This window comes from Solanum stenotomum, chromosome 9 (assembly GCF_019186545.1).
Source record: "Solanum stenotomum isolate F172 chromosome 9, ASM1918654v1, whole genome shotgun sequence".
In the NCBI taxonomy this organism is placed as follows: Eukaryota; Viridiplantae; Streptophyta; class Magnoliopsida; order Solanales; family Solanaceae; genus Solanum; species Solanum stenotomum.
Genome location: NC_064290.1, coordinates 45083459 through 45101105, shown reverse-complemented (window position 1 = coordinate 45101105; position 17647 = coordinate 45083459). Strand labels below are relative to the sequence as shown.

Below are 17647 nucleotides of genomic sequence, written 5' to 3'. Positions count from 1 at the left end.
AGAACTTTGTTGTCACCCGTTACTCAATTTTCTCACGTTTCTAATTATAAGGAATTGCATTTACATATTTCTTTAGATGTCCAACAACTCTGTCTTCATTAAACGACTATACTACAGCTATGCTTTACCAAAATGTATGCTCCTAAAACCTAAATATTTCCTTGTCCTACTTTAATTGAAAATTAGAATACTGAAACATAATCTTTCAATAGAACTTCACAATCTTTTTTTTTTGTGTGGGGATGAATTCTTGTTTTAAAATTATTATTAAAAAGAAAAACAAAACAAAATTAACACGTCCAATATTAAAATGAAAATAGTCCAGAAAAAAAATAAAATTGGGGTATAAACGTAATAAACCAAAAAGTATTGGGTATTTAAGAAGAAGAAAACATTTTGAAAAGACACTCCACTGCATCCCGCCGATAGTTTTTCTCTCCGGCGACCGCCGCAATTTCTCCGGCGAGTGGGAGAGGAAGTTATGCTACGGTACCCAACGACTGTAAGGACTCTGAGAAATCTGATGGAAAATCCATCTCAGACTGCTGCCCAGCAAAAGGTGCATTTTCACTATAACCACACTGATTCGTGTAAGTTCTCCAGATGGACTTCCAGGTAAATTTCCCATAACACTTCACTTTTTCTCCTTACTTTTTCAGAAAATTTTCTGAGGATTCTTAAAATTATAATTTTGTTCTGAAATGGGAATTTAATTGCTAATTGCGAGGTGAATAACGTTTTTTGGTTTCTTTGCTTCCAATTGTATTCAAGATTGATTATTTTAGTTCTATATTGGATTTTAATTGCATTCAACTATGTGGGCTGTGTTTGATTCTTTCAGTGGATTTATTTGATTGCTGGTTCAACTGGACTGCTACCTTTCCAAGAGGATTTTGTCAAATGCTGGTTGCTGGGATGTGGTTTTAACTGTATAATGTTGTATTTATATAAAATAAAAAGAATGTACTGTGATGGGTATTCCATATATAGTGGCGTACACAGTTTTTTCTGTAAGCGGTATCCACATTTAATTAAAAAAGGTAAACAAATGAGCAAACCTTAGAACAGCCTTATATTAACGGAAAAGACGGTTATTGTATTAATAAAAAAAGCATGTCATATAGATTACACGTCTTGTATTATTTTTCATCTAAGTTTGATGAAAATGAATGTTGGATTGGCTTGTGTATTTGGTATCGTTTAAGAAGGTAAGCCTCACTCGCAACCTAACTTTCTAGAAGATAAAATGGTGAGGCATTTAACTAAAATTAGATGAATGTTCCAGATCCCATACTGATATTCGAACTCTCAACTCTAAGTAGATAAGCAAGGTGCTTTACCAGCTAGGCAGGGAGCTGTTTGTGACAAGCAATGTCATAGATATATCGGATGATACCTCTTAGCATTTCGTGCGTCCACCCTTTTGCATATTGCTACTTCTATGATTTATATGCACTTTAGCCAGTGGCTTATATCTGATTTGACAGGGAATGTTACGAGTTCATGTATGCAAGGCCGTGGCACAAAGTTGTTGACTTTTATGCAGACATGGTGAAAGGCCATACTTCATTGTCAGGATTATTTGGAAAAGAGGTACACTTTGGCAAGCTTTGTAGTTGAGCATAAACTTGTTGTTTGTATCTCCATTGCTTTTGTATGTACTTATAAGTTATTTGGAACGGGAATACTGTGAAGAACTTTCTCAAGAGGAGCTAACAACATATCCAGTGTAATCCCACAAGTGGGTCTGGGAGAGGAGGATGTATGCATACCTTACCTCATCGAAGTAAGACTTCAAGAAAATATAACAACTAAATAGCACAACACAAAGCAAAAAAAGCAATAAATAGTACCACACATAGAACAATAGGAGACTAAGCAATTACTAAATACTACTACCAATAATGAAAAGAGGAAAAGGAGGCCGCCAGCCCCCTACTCTCCCACATCAAGTTTGACAACACCCAGCTACTTACTAACCTTCTACCCTAATCCTCAATCTCCATGCCTTCCTTTCTAGGGTCATGTCCTTAGTAGACCGGAGTTATCAATACGCTTAAAATACACCTTCAGTTTTGATGTATGTGGTCGTATATATTAATAGTAACCCACCTAAATTTGGGCTTGAATCCCATAGAAAATATGGGAAAACTTTTTTAGTATACGTATAGGTACTTTGGGTTACAACTATGCACTTAGTCTCGTGCACTACCACTCAGTCTCTTCCGAGTTCATGAATGATTTATCTACATATGATGCTTCCACAACTATGAGTTATTGACAATAAGACCGGCCGAATATGCCAAGTAGATTCAATTATGTCTAATCTAAATGTATCAAACAAAGGTTAACGCTTTGAGTTCATGCAAATCTTTTTCTATCAAATCCTAACCCGCACTTTTGGGTCAAATAAGATATTATGACGTAGGTTAATGTTTCCAATCACTAAGCCTTTTAATTAAGAACAAAAAGAAATTTGATATCTTACAACCCTAGTAGCATATGGTCACACGAAAAGCTTATGAACTTTTACAATCTTATTAGGTTTCACAATCTCAGTAAAGGATTTAGGTACTCATACTTATAATAAATAATAAGAATATAAATTGAAAGAATGCATTAACTTTCTAGGAATCTTGAAAGCTTGAACAATGTTGAAGACTTTATTGAAGAATTAAGGAAACTGTAACTTGGACGACAACAACCACAATTATGCTTAACCTACGGAAAATTGTCGACTCTTTCAATAGAAGCCTAACATGTCTATTTATAATGGTCCAAGAAGTAAGTATCCTAAATAATAAGGTAAGTCCACCGACAAGCTTTGCAATGCACTTCATGATTGTCAAATGCTTTACGGTCTGTGGAATCTGCGTTGCGCTGTCGGCGATTGCCTTTTAGGTTTTTCGGAGTTGCTTTGTGGAATACTTCTGCAGGCGTGAATTTATTTCATGATCCGTCTTCTTCAGTTTGCAGGTTCTTTTGCAGTGGCAATCTCCTTCTTCAAGTTTTGGTTGTCAAACAAGTCTATGATTGTACTCTGCTTCATATTTGGACCTTCCTCTGCAGGATCTTGGATACAAGTCCTTTGAATCTTTTCATGCTCTGATTTGTGCACTGTTAATTGATCTGCGGTTCAAGAACACGACCGTAAATCACCCAAAAAAATTCGCTGTGTTTTTGACTTTTGGCCATTTAGACATCAATTTCCTTCAAAACAATAAACTAACATAAAAATACAAGAAAACATTATAAACAAGTCTAAGAACATTCCAAACACTAAGGAAAGGATGGAGAATATGTGCTTAATTTTAGGCACATCAGTTGTGCTAAAACATGTCTAATCACCTCCCCCAGTTCTTTTTCGACCTACCTCTCCCTGTCCTAACTCTTACTACAACCAACCTCTCACACCTCCGGTGTGCATCCTTGCACCTTCTCTTCACATGCTCGAACAACCTCAACCTCGCTTTCCTCGTATTGTCAGTCACGGAGGCCATTTCCACCTTGTCCCGATAAACTTTATTCCTAATCATATCTCTTCTAGTGTGCCCCATATCCATTTAAGCATCCTCATTTCCACTAGATGTAGGCTTTCTTGACTGACTAATATTCTGCCCCATATAACAATGTTGGTCTAACCGCCACTCTATAGAATTAACCTTTAAACCTTGGTGACACATTCTTACCGCAAAGTAGCCCGAAGGGGAGCCTTCATTTCATCTACCTTGTAGTGATACGGTATGCAACATCATCATCAATCTCCCATCTCCTTGGATTATAGACCAAGATACTTAAAATTTCCATTCAAGAGGAGCTAAACTAAGAGGGTGTTTGGATTGGCTTAAAAGTTCGTCAAACCTACTTATAAGTCAGTTTTTGACTTTTGAAAGTGTTTGACAAATATAAAAAATAACTTGAAATAAGTTGAGAATGACTTAAAATAAGTTAGGAAGTGTTTGACAAGGTCAAAAATGACTTAAAATAAGTCAAAAACCAAAAGTAGGTCTCCCCCTACTTTTTATTTTTTGACTTAAAAGTCATTTCAGATTGACTTTTTATGACTTAAAAACTACTTTTTTTTAAGCCAATCCAAACGNTAAAGTAAGTCAAAAACCAAAAGTAGGTCTCCCCCTACTTTTTATTTTTTGACTTAAAAGTCATTTCAGATTGACTTTTTATTTTTGACTTAAAGACAACTTTTTTTTAAGCCAATCCAAACGGGCTCTAAGATTTATTTCCATAAAGATTTACTCGAGATAAATTCAAATACTTTATGGGTGTGATACTATCAAAACAAGTGTTTCTTTAAATCTTAAAAGCTTCTACTCATTTGGTTCAAAAGGTTTATCTTTCCAATGCAATTTTGTTCTTTCTCTTAATTATAAAATTAAGTGCCTTATTACATGTTTCTACTTTGTCATTTATCTCATTTTGTGTACTTCTTATGCAAGTTTTTTTAGAACAATATTTAGTGGTATAGTACACTTACAGGTCGTTTGGTAGGATGCATTAGAAAAAGTACATGCATTAGCTTTGTATATTACTNATGCAATTTTGTTCTTTCTCTTAATTATAAAATTAAGTGCCTTATTACATGTTTCTACTTTGTCATTTATCTCATTTTGTGTACTTCTTATGCAAGTTTTTTTAGAACAATATTTAGTGGTATAGTACACTTACATGTCATTTGGTAGGATGCATTAGAAAAAAATTCATGCATTAGCTTTGTATATTACTACTACCTTGTTCGGTGTTTCAACCTATTTATGATTAATTTATTAGTTATGCACTCTATTTGGTACTATGCTATGCATAACTAATATGTAGCAAACCATGGTATTAGCAATGCAAAGGTTCTTAATGCATACATTAACATGATTAAATACATAATTACCTCTCAAAATTAGAAATTTTTCCACATCTTATCTACCATATTTGTGGAGGACATTTTTGTGAACATTTCTTTGTAGGAATTATGCAATGCATGTTGTTTTTAATACACCACACCAAAAAATGCATAAGAAATAATCTCAGCATAACTAATACTACATTACTAATGCCATCATTACTAATACATCTTATTCAAGACTTCTCTTATAAAATTAAGTGCCATATTATATGGTTCTACTTTGTCATTTATCTCATTATGTGTACTTCTTATGCAAGCTTTTTATAAAACAATATTTAGTGGTATAGTACACTTACAGGTCGTTTGGTAGGATGCATTAGAAAAAATACTACATGCATTAGCTTTGTATATTACTAATACTTTGTCCGGTGCACCTTTTCGACCTATTTATAACTAAGGTATTAGTTATGCATTTTATTTGGTACTATGCTATGCATAACTAGTATGTGGCAAACCATGGTATTAGCAATGCAAAGGTTCTTAATGCATGCATTAGCATGATTAAATACATAATTACCTCTCAAAATTAGAAATTCTTCCACATCCTATCTACCATATTTGTGGAGGACATTTTTGATAACATTTCTTTTTAGATATTATGCAATGCATGATATTCTTAATACACCAAATCAAACAATGCATAAGAAATAATCTCAGTATAGCTAATACTACATTAGTAATGGCATCATTACTAATACATCTTATTCAACACAAATCTTATACACCCTATCAAACGACCCCTTATTGTATTTATACTTATCTTGAAAATTTCCACCTCAGACACCTGCTGGCCATGAAGATGCTGAAATTCGAGAGGACCATGAGATATCTGAGTTAGTGAATATTCCAGTTAAAGATAAGAGCAGAGATAAGAGTGGTAGATGGGCGAGAGCAAATTTTATGATTGTCCTTTCTTACCATGGTGGTTCTTTTGATGGATGGCAGAAGCAGCCTGACTTGAATACCGTCCAAGGGTAAGTATTTTCTAACATAGCCATTCATATCATGAATGAAGTGAACATATGCTCTATGGCCTTTCATGTGGAAACTATCTGGAGTTCATGATAGTTTTCGACATGACATTCTTTTTGCAGTATGTATGCTCTCAGTCACTTTATAGTTGTGCATGATAGTCTCAATGGTTAAGTTCAAGTTGATGGATTTCTTATGACATCTTGAATGAGCAATTCTGTATCTTCAGTAAATGACTTCATTTTGCAGTGTTTGGTTATCTTACGGAGACATGGATATGCTATACTCAGCATTGAGAATTGTTTCTTAAACTAGATTCTTTTGGCAGATCCCAGCAGAGTTATAAAAAAGGAATTATTTAATGATATAAAAAGAAAGAATGTAAAAAACCGTAGATCCTCATAGAAGACATCCATTGCAAGAACTCCAGAAATAAGGTCACGCAGAAACATACAGAGGTGGTGCTGGACTTCTGGCTGCCTTATTTGGAGCTCAGATCATCTAATTGGATCATTCATACCAGGTCCAAAGGGATCTTCAGCAAAATTATCATGCATGTCTATTTCTCTTTTTAACGTGATAAAAGCTGATTTTATTTGAGGCTAATCCAACTGATAACTTCTGTTGGATATGGTATTCATGTGTATTGTACTCGGTTTTATTCAGATTAGTTGAAAGATCTCTCGGTGAGTTTGTTGATGAGAAGAAGGCTCAATTATTAAAAGATAAGAACTTACCATTAGAAGCATGCGCTTTAGTTGCTGGACGTACAGACAAGGGCGTTTCAGCCTCTCAACAAGTTTGTTCTTTCTGTAAGTCACCTTGCTTGGTGTACATCCTTTCAGTTATATGAATCAGTTTCCAATATTCACCTTTTAATGGTCACTGTTGTTAAAGGCACGATTCAGCACTGAATGTAGGTGCAGTTTGAGCTGGGCGCTTCTACTCGCTTCAGTAGTGCTTTTGTGCAGACACTAAGGCACTTTGGTGAGAGTGTCAGCGTCCCATGAACTCCTCTTGAACAGGGTAGTCTAAACACTAAATATAGCTCACGAATCGACATATCAATAGTTAAAGAAACGTAATAGTTGAATATGATATAGTGATTTGGTCATTAAATCAGAATTGAAACATAAATTTTCATCATTGCATTTTAAATTTCTTGTTTATGTTTATTCTTGTATTCTTCATGCATTGCAGATTTACTTTTTAATATTTCTTCATCTCTCCTTTCATCACTAAAGCACACACTTCAATTGCAGTGCATGCTTAAAGCTCTAGCATATCTTGGCACTAAGAGTGGGATTTTCTCTTTCTGATTTTCCCACCAATTCCTTAGATCCCTAGTCTTTGAGGTAAAGGAAATCTTCTAACTATCTAATTCTTCAAAGAAGAAGGCGGAGTTAGCTTTCCTTTGCTATCAATAATAAGGAATACCAGGCTGCTGTTAAGGTAGTTCACTCGGCTCAACAATAGAAGTCCCTCTAGTTCAGTCAACTGCAGCTAATTTAACTCACTCTTCTTGAAGCTCTTGTGAAATTGTGTCTGTCCTTAGCTTTCCTTCTTTCTTATGGTAACTAGGCCTGGCAACATCTTTGCTAGTCTTGTCGGACTAGGAGCTCTACTAGCCTTGAATGTGGGAAATTGTTTTATTTATGAAAGAAAGAATGGCCTAGGGAGATAGAGGTAGTAGGAAATCCATTCAAAGGGAAAATGATTCATTTAGAAAAATATTCGATACCAAGTAAGAGTGCACTAGCTGGTCGGTGTGAATGATAAAGGCGTAGGTCGCATTGCTATACGCTTCATCTTTGAAAACATTATTTCTTGATGTCTGTGTGCTTCACTTTTTATACATCTTGTTTTTTGCTTGCTCTATCAAGGATATGATATCGACTTTAATTTAGCAGTTAAGTAGTTTTAAACTTTAAAAGAATGCAGTTTACTGTCTTGTGAAGTTTGGATGCAATTCCTCGATTTGTTAAGGGTATAATTTGGTGTTTCGCATTAATTTTTTCTCCTACTTCAAATCAAGACGGCCACTTGCCCGTATATATGTTTTTTTAATCATTAAAAGTCGTGTCATTGATGATTCAGCAAATAAGAAGGTGCTGTAGAATATGTAGAAAGGAACAACACTACAGCCTATGAAAAGAACTCAAACAATCTACTATGACTTTTGTGTCATGTTGTCATTTGAAATAGTCATGTTAGTTGTTACACAAAAAGTAAAATAAAATATAGAGATGCATTTGTACTGAATATTAATTACAGATTCACTTTATTTCAGAAGAACTCTGGCGTTCTTTTTACCCCTCCCTCGGAGCTAACCCATTTTTCTCCGTTGGTGACAAAAAACCATAACCTCAAGGTTGGAGGTGGAGGTTCTTACAATCTTACCACTTGAGGAACCCTCTCTTGTCAAAACTTAGTGTTCTTTTCCTTCCAAATGGTCCATAAGACAACTGAGGGGATGGCATTCCAAATTTTGATTTTTCTTCTATCCCATCCCTTTGAGATACCAACCTTGCAACAAGTCCTTGTTGTTCTCCGCATAGTCTAGTTGACACCAACGATGTTCCGGACCCAGATTTCTTGGTAAATGAGTAGTGGATGAAGAGGTGATTTATGTCCTCATTTTGACTTGCAACAAAGAACATCTACTTCCAATGTTGACTCCCCTCTTTTGAAGATTCTCATGAGTTAGGCTAACCAAGTGAAGCAATCCACCTTCAATGATGGCTTACTCCTCCAAATACACTTCCAAAGCCAATAGGGAATGATGGCAATGGATCACTTAGAAGTTTGTAGCAATTTGTGACGTAGAAATTGCCTTTTGTGTGTCCTTTCCACCTAAGGGACTCTTGTCAGTGAAGTTTCCTATTCATATGATTTTGGGATTGTTACGTCTCATGCTGCAGCTAGTACGAGTATTACTAAAAATACCCTCTAGCTATATATGTTGAAATCTTTTTTAACTCTAAAATAACCCTTGGACCCAATCTTTCTTTTTGCATTTTGATCACATATCAACAGGTGATCCGCCCTTTCTTGCCTTACTATCATATTGCATGGCCTGACTTTGAGAAAAAAAAGTTCATGTGTTTAGGTTGTTTACTTAAAGAATTCATAAACTATGGAAAGGCCCTTTGAATACATTTTCAAACATTCTTTATAACAAAACCACAGAGAATCCAACGTGAGGTGTCATGGTGTATGTTATTTGCAGATAACATAGTTCTAATTGACGAGACTCGCCGTAGAGTTGATGTTAAGATGGAGGTTTGGAGATAGACCTGGAGTCTAAAGGTTTCAGGTTGAGTGTAACCAAGACAGAAAACTTGGAGTACATGTTCAGTGATGTTATGTCTGAGGCTGGAGTGGAAGTGAGGCTTGATGCACACGTCATCCAAAAGAAAGAAAGCTTCCAAGTATCATGTGTCTATTATCCAAAGAAATGGGGAGATTGATGATGATGTCACACATTTTATTAGTGCATGGTGGATGAAATGGAGGTTCACATTTGGAGTATTGTGTGATAAGAAAGTACCACCTAAATTTAAAGGTAAGTTCTACCGAGTGGTGGTTAGTCCAACTATGTTATATGGAGAGGAGTGTTATCCAATCAAGAGCTCTCATGGTCAAAAGATGAAAGTTTTGGAAATAAGGATGTTGTGGTGGATGTGTGAGCATACTATGAGTGATAAAATTACAAATGAAGATATCCGAGACAAGATAAGAGTGGCTACGATGGATATAAAACAATATAGCACGAAGAGTATGTAGTCAGTACTTTTTTTTTGATAACCGAGAAATCCGTCTGTGACCCGCTCTTTGGACCAATCACAGCCTTCTAAACTCGGTGGATAATGGCGCCGCCCCTCTAATATGTAGTCAGTACTTTGAATGTACTGGGTATGTGAAATATGCATGATAAGACTAATAAACTGAACACGATAAGTTTGAAGTGTTGAGCTGAATAACATGAACTAATGCAATGACCAAGTAGTAAAAACATGTAATTAGTGANAGATATCCGAGACAAGATAGGAGTGGCTACGATGGATATAAAACAATAAAGCACGAAGAGTATGTAGTCAGTACTTTTTTTTTTATAACCTAGAAATTCGTCTGTGACCCGCTCTTTGGACCAATCACAGCCTTCTAAACTCGGTGGATAATGGGGCCGCCCCTCTAATATGTAGTCAGTACTTTGAATGTACTGAGTATGTGAAATATGCATGATAAGACTAATAAACTGAACATGATAAGTTTGAAGTGTTGAGCTGAATAACATGAACTAACGCAATGACCAAGTAGTAAAAACATGTAATTAGTGAATGCTGAAAATTGATATAATTGACTACAAGGTCATGCAACATCTAAGAATGGACTGTGGGAGATACTAATAACCGACATATAACCATGGGAGCTAAACATGGAGTTCGATGTATAATCCCCAGAGGGCCCAATATACCTTGCTAGGTCATGGAGGCTGATCTGAGCTAATGTGGTACCACCAAGCTGATGACCATAAAAAGGACTAAGGAGTCGGTCCTGATGTGATGGGTGACCCTTATAATCCTATTGTGACACCTAGTTCTAGGACTTAAGAATTGCTACTAAAGGTCTCAGTCCTAATTGACGGGTGAGTTTTCATCCCTAAATCCACCCAGTGCTAAGTAATTCTTCCAATTGAATGTAAGTTGATAAACTTAATTATACTAGTAACTGAATAGCTCATAAACACTAAAACGGATATTGAACTGATAGACACTTTATTTGAAAGCATCTTATACATGTAGAATTGATATATTGAGTATTTAACTGATCATGATGAATTTCTACTATCCTTACTAGAAATCATGCAATTTAGTTATCATAGTTTCAGGACATGATTTTCCTATTCTAAGGGATCATGAGGATAACTATATATATATACTGAAATATAAGTAAAACATGTAATTAAAACGACATAGTGCAGGGATTAAAAGAGTGGGAAAAGACCAAAAGGACCTTGAAGAAAAAATGACATTAGCAGATTTCATGAGGCCATCTACGGTCCGTGGTTCCATCTACTGATTGGAGATCGCGTCTGTGGAAGTTAGGCTAAAATTTAAAATTTTGAAGTTTGATTCACGAGACCCATCTACGACCCGTAAAAGGATCTACAATCCATGGTTTGAGTTCGTGAAACTCAGTCTGGTTTCCTAATCTCTCATCTTGATTTAAGGACGTCATTTACGGTCTGTGGTTCATTCCACGAGTCGTAAAGACCATCTGTAAAAATCTGAAACGTTTTCCTGTTTCTGAACTTAATCTATAAACCTCATCTATGACCTGTGGTTCCATCTACGGTCCGTAGATGCTGCTCGTGGATTCCTGTTTTCTGCAAAATTCTCAACTTCTCACGATCGAATCTGAACTTAGAATTTCTGAGGTGTTACAGTTCAGGCATGTGAGGAGAGACACAAATGCCTTTATACATAGGTGCGAGAGGTTGACTATGGATAGTTTCAGGAGAGGTAGAGGTAGACCAAAGAGTATTGAGGAGAGGTGATTAAATAAGGCATGACATAGTTGCAACTTACTGTGGACATGACCTTAGATAGAATATTGTGGAGGACACGGATTATGGTAGAAGGTTAGTAGGTAGTGGATTTTAATCTTGCTTATTCTTTCATACTGGTAGTAGTAGTATTTATCATCTAGCTTCTTATCTTTCGATTTCTGTTAATATTCATTGTCTCTTGTACTTCGATTATCACACTATTTTGTTGCAGCTACTGGTCCTTTTTTCTTTAGAATGCTTTGTCATGCTTCCTATAGTATTTTGCCATTATTTCTTCTTTGATCTGTTTTGATATGTCTTTCATTGAGCCAAGGTTCTATCGGAAACAAAACCTCCATCTCCCAAGGTAGGGGTAAGGTCTGCGTACGCTCTACCCTCCCAAGACTCCTCTTGTGGGATACACTCCACTTGTGGGATACACTGGGTTTGTTGTTGTAGTCTTTTCTATTTTTTTTTAAAAAAAAATAAACAGTTCTCAATGCCCTTTTGAGGTAACAAAGAGTTAAACTACTCATTTGGCACCCAGTAAACTTATTTCATTCTGCTACTAGGGTTTCAAAGCTTTCTTTAGCTCTAGTTTCTATAAATACCTTTTCAACTCAAGAAATGCTTAAGCTATTTAGAGTTTGAGTTTGTCATAAAAATAGTTTTCTAGAGTTTGTATCTATAACTAAGTAGCCAAAGTAGGACATTGTACAAGAGCAACTTGAAAGTACTTTACTTCAGTCCCAGTTTTGAAAGATGTGACTTTAGGGCTTGTTCTGGAAAGGGATCGAAGAGTATGTAGTTCATTCAAGGCTCAGACTGAATTACTTAGAAGCACCTCGATCTGTTGATAGTGACTTGATGTGATGTTCAATTTTTGCGCCTGTAAAACATAGGAAACATCCGCAGCATACACCTTCATTTGTTATGCTCCCTGCCCCATTGCGAGTTGGAGAAAATTCAGTATCTTTCAGCTCATTAAGGATGATGCCAAATATTCCTCTTTTTTGGGGTGATTCTATAAAACAACTGTGTGGATGGCTCATTCAAATGCCTATCAAAACTAAAACCTAAACAATAAGTTTGAGTAAATGACTAAAGCGGATTGACTCTTTATCGTTTCTCCTAAAAATTATATGTTGGACACAATAGAAAAAGATCTGAAGTTATTCATGCCAAAAGATTTATCCAAGATTGAAGGACACTGAAACCGAGTAAAATGCTGATCATTCTTTCTCTGGGGTCAATCTACAAAAAAAAAGTGGCTTGAATGTAGAATCCTACTAATTTAAAATGGCTAGAAGGTTTAAACTTTTTTAAGCAATAATTCATTACTGTTCTATAAACAGTATCTTAGACTTGATTAAGAATAAGTTTCCAATTTCCCCCTATTGAAATACTTATATACAGTTGACTATGGATGTCATGGGTATATAGCTTATCATTAAACCATGAGTACATTCATATCCAAAAAGTTTAATGTTCAACTTGTGAATTTTTGCCCCCTTTTTTTTTGAGATAAGAATATTGGTTCACTTTTATGTCTAGACACTTGGCGAAAGGATGTTAAGATTGAAGATGTAAAAGCTGCTCTTGATAAGGCAGCACCAGGAAAGATCAGGGTAGTTTCTCTCACCAAGGTAACTGATTATTTGGTTTATTGTTTTTTCAAGCATGAAGATGCAACTTGCTTTTTTGTCATCTGTTGGGGAAAGTGAATTTCAATGTTTTCTGGTTAAACACTGCTGTTACCATTTGGGTTTTCATTTATTTGGTGAATGCCCACTAAAGTTTTAAAAGTTGCTTTAAATAATTTATGGTTCAAAGTCATGTGGAAAGGTCGTTCTAGCTGAAAAGCTGTCTAACTCCTGTGGGTAACTGAGCATCGTGTAATCGCGGGGAAAAAAGTGAGAACAGAAGTACTTTTTCCATTTATGCATGCACGGACAAAAGGCTGATCAACAAGACGAAAAGCCTTCAACTGAGAAGTGGAGTTGAAGGAATATTCCTCTTTTCAACTTTTGTCACCCACTCACCCTTGTCACATTGTTATTTCCATCCATGACAAACAAAGGAAAGCTGGGAAGAATGGTCAATATTTAGGTCCCGTTGTGGGACAATTCTCATAATCTGCTGTGCTGGACTTACCAGATCCTTTTTCCAAGATACCCATGGTTGTTCTACTAGTCCTTATGCTTTCTGAAATGGATTTTAGAGTAGAAATTTCTGTTTTTGTTTTTTGTTTTTCCTCTTCTTGACAGCTTGCATGATCTCTTCATCACTAGTTCTAGTCAGTTAAATGGTGTTTTTAGTCCTGGTTATGCATAAAGGGGGTTTCTTGGCTATCCATCTTTCCTCGCTAGTAATTCAAATCAGTAAAAATTTCATTTGCTAAGCATGGTTCCACTGCTGCCAAATTGTCATTTAGCAGGCTGACACTCACATGCACCAATCTCCTATGGGATTTGGACTTAGGAGTATGATTGGATTTTTTAATTTGTGAATAGCTAATAGTTTTATTGCAATCTTTTTGGGTTTATTGGGCAAATTGCACATGTGTTTCTTTCAGACAATTTTGTTCGAAAGAATCAGTATGTTTGAAGGGAAAGCACCATCTGCCTTCCCGGTAAAATCTAGAATGTCTTTACTTGTTGAATTTATGTGTAGGACGGCTTTTGGAAATTATGTTGATAGCAATTTCGGGTTGTTAGACTCCCTGCATATAATTAAAGGGATTCAGTCCATCTTTTTGTACACAAAATCTGTACTTGTTGCTACAGAAATCGATAGAACTTTTGCTTTACTTATCAAAATAAGGTGTACAACCATCCACATATTGTTGGTTTCTCCTTATTCTTTTTTATCTATGAATAAGATGTAACAACAAATAATTTTTTCCTGCTATAGGTATCCCGGGAATTTCATCCCAACTTCTCAGCAAAATGGAGACACTATTTGTATATATTCCCTATTGATGATGTATTAGGCGAAAAGCAAGGGGGTCAAATCTGGATTGACGGTAGCACTGATGTTCATCAACAGAATGAATGTGGTAAAAGCGATGTTGACAAAAGTAACGTAAATGAAATCAATGATGAAAATGACGAGCTGGTGCATGGAAATAAACCAACCAAGTTTGAAGTAGGCAAGGTTAACCGACTTTTAGGTCAGCTTGAAGGGAAGCTTTTATCTTACAAAATGTTTGCACGAGATACTAAAGCTTCAAGGAACAGGTAAGAATTTGTATTTCAGTATGGTTCTTTTAGCAATGATTCTTTATCCCGTTATAGACTAAATCACAGATGATGTTAAATTCTGTTGATCTTCGAACCCTACAAGTTTGACATCATAATATCTCATTCTAGATGTTTAATGAATGACTAGTATTACTGAGATTTTTGTGGATGAACTGCACAAGCTTTTGATCTTTTGAGTAGCAACCTTATCATTGCTAGCTCCTAATTGAGTATATTCATGTATGATACACTCTTGATCTTTATTCCTATCTTAGCTTGTTGGGGGCTCCATGTTCATTTCCTAAGAATATTCCATGTAGGCAGCTTTTGTGATTTCTTTTGTTATCAATATTACATGTTTATTTCATGGTGTTGGATGTCACATATTCTTTGGGTTTTTTAGTTCTTTTACAATACTATTTCATGGATATATGTCCTAATTTTAACTCGAAAAAGGATTTGGCTATTCTACAGAAGGTTAATAATCATTGTGTTTTTTCTTGATATAGTTGAAACAAAGAGAACAATGCAAATAGGATCATGCACTTAGGCATTGTAGTAGTATTATTGTTCTGGTTGTCATCCTCTTCATCTTAATTATTGCTAAAAATACCATTAATAATATTTGAAATTATTACCACTACTATTAGTAAAACACTAGTGTTATTGTTATTGGAGTTGTTATTATGATTGTTTACAATTCGTGATGATCCTTGTTCATGGAGAAGAAATAATAATAACTTAATACAAAAGACCCAAAAGGTGTCCCTATGATCAGCTTCTAGCATTAAAAAGTGCAGAAGAGAACTACAACTGATCTTACTTAATCTATAAAAAGGGAAAAAAAGATCTACAACTTATCTTTATTACTTTTGGTTGAGTGTGGATGATGGATACAGTTACATGTTCTTGTAATTTGCTTATTACCTCTATTTTGTCCATATTCCTTGTATCACACTTCACAGATTACATTACTTAAATGAAGTTTGTTCTGTTCAAATTTGATAAAGGATCTCACTTAATTACAAAGAAAATGATAAAGGATATCCAATTCAATCGTTCTGACAAGAAGCATCATCTAAGTTAAATCATTTTAGCTTTGGATCATTGATTATCTCCCTAGAAAAGTAAAATGAACTCACTGAAGAAAGAAAAGAAAAATGCACTGTTGTGATTTTCCAACACCAAGCCATAGAAGTAGCATGCTCAGCTATAAAGTTAGGTTTCTGTTGTATTCAACCTTGATGGTAGACTGATCATCAGATTTTTGTATCATTATGAATGTTGCAGTGGTCCACCAACAGAGTGTTTTGTCTTCCATGCTAGAGCAATTGAAACTTCAATACCGTGTGCAAAGGTATCAAACTGTTACTTACTTCTAAGCTTGTTGGTTTTGCTGTTTCAAATTGTGGATTTTCACATGCTTCATGTTGAGAACACGTGTCTTCATATGCTTGAAGATCCATGTTCTTTCATCTGAAATAACTTTTAGAAATCTCCTTTATTGTAGTGTGACTGTTTAGGATCTGATGAATATATTTTTGTGAAAATTTCATAAATAGCTAAGAGATGAAACTTAATTAGCCTCCTTAGCTACAATTTGCCTAATTATGCTTCATAGCTATAGTTTCAGTTGCTATGGGTATTTCCGTTTGTATATTTCTCTTGCATTTGATATTTTATACAATTTGGTTTTCAAAATTTTTAATGAAAATGGGCGGTAATTTCGTTTGGAAAAAGGAAAACAATCCAATAAATCACGGTCATGTGAGGGGATTGAATTGTAGAGATAAAAGGAGACTTGTTAAAAGTGTGGTGTTTGATTGGAAAGCAGACATTTGTTGTTTCCAAGAAACAAAGTTGGAGGGGGACATTACGGTGTTAGTAAACCAAATTTAGGGAAATAGATGGATCAACTATGAGTACTTGGAGGCCAGTGGAACAAGAGGGGGTATATTGATGATGTGGGATAGCAGAATATGGAAGGGAGAAATTCTCTAGATTGGTTCATATACCCTAACTTGCAAGTTTGAAGCTCAACTCCAAAGCTTCTCTTGTCATATTACTGGGGTGTACGCACCAAATTGCTACATTGAAAGAAGATCAGTATGGGAAGAGATTGGTGAAGTCAGAGGTCTGTTCCAAGGGCCTTGGGTTGTTTGTGGTGATTAAAATGTTAGTAGGTTTGTGTCAGAAAAAAGGAGTTGTGTTAGAAGAACAATAGGGATGAGGGAATTTTCAGATTTCATTGAAGATATGGGGCTAATTGATCTTCAAATGGAAAATGCAGCATTCACCCTGTACAAAGGGGACAACCATGAAGTAGCTTCCAGAATAGATAGAATCCTGTTTTCAAAAGAATGGGATGAAAGCTTCAACGACTTGAAAGTAATCCCACTTCAAAGGATTATTTCAGATCATGTACCATTAGCTCTACAAGGTGGGACCTGGAACAAAAATAAAAGGTATTTCAAGTTTGAAAATTGGTGGCTAGATACTGAGGGGTTCACAGATAGAGTCAAAGACTGGTGGAACAAATTAAATTTTGGGGGGAGACCTGACTATGTATTGGCTTGCAAAATGAAATCCCTTAAGAATAAACTTAAGGAATGGAGTAGAGAAGTTCAAGGAAATTTAAGCTTATAGAGAAAGAAATTGTCAGAGAAGTTGGCAGATTTTGATTTTGTGGTTACAACCAGGCCTTTATCAGAAGAAGAATCCACAAGGAAAGGTGAGGTAATACTGGAATATGAGAATCTAATAAAAAAAGAAGAAATTGCTTGGAGCTCAAAGGGGCCTCAGGCACGGGGATCCTCTGTCCCCTTTCCTGTTTTTGCTAGTGATGGAGGGACTTAACAACATGCTCAAAACAGCTAACACAAATGGCTGGTTGAGAGGTTTTGATGTGGCCAACGATGGAAAGGAAAGTTTAGAGGTGACTCATTTGCAATATGCAGATGACACACTTAT

General features: G+C 35.6%; 1 protein-coding gene across 1 annotated transcript in view; it reads left to right on the top strand.

Moving 5' to 3' along the window:
* The first annotated feature begins 400 nt into the window (after window positions 1–400).
* The window catches only part of LOC125875520 (uncharacterized), a 30928-nt gene continuing 13681 nt past the window's right edge, over window positions 401–17647 (top strand). Inside the window, exons 1-7 of the mRNA XM_049556502.1 lie at window positions 401–615; window positions 1488–1593; window positions 5693–5886; window positions 6551–6696; window positions 12990–13081; window positions 14349–14674; window positions 15968–16034. Of these exons, the coding sequence (XP_049412459.1) occupies window positions 482–615; window positions 1488–1593; window positions 5693–5886; window positions 6551–6696; window positions 12990–13081; window positions 14349–14674; window positions 15968–16034 (1065 nt within the window). The 5' untranslated portion in view covers window positions 401–481. The remainder of the gene's footprint in view (window positions 616–1487; window positions 1594–5692; window positions 5887–6550; window positions 6697–12989; window positions 13082–14348; window positions 14675–15967; window positions 16035–17647) is intronic.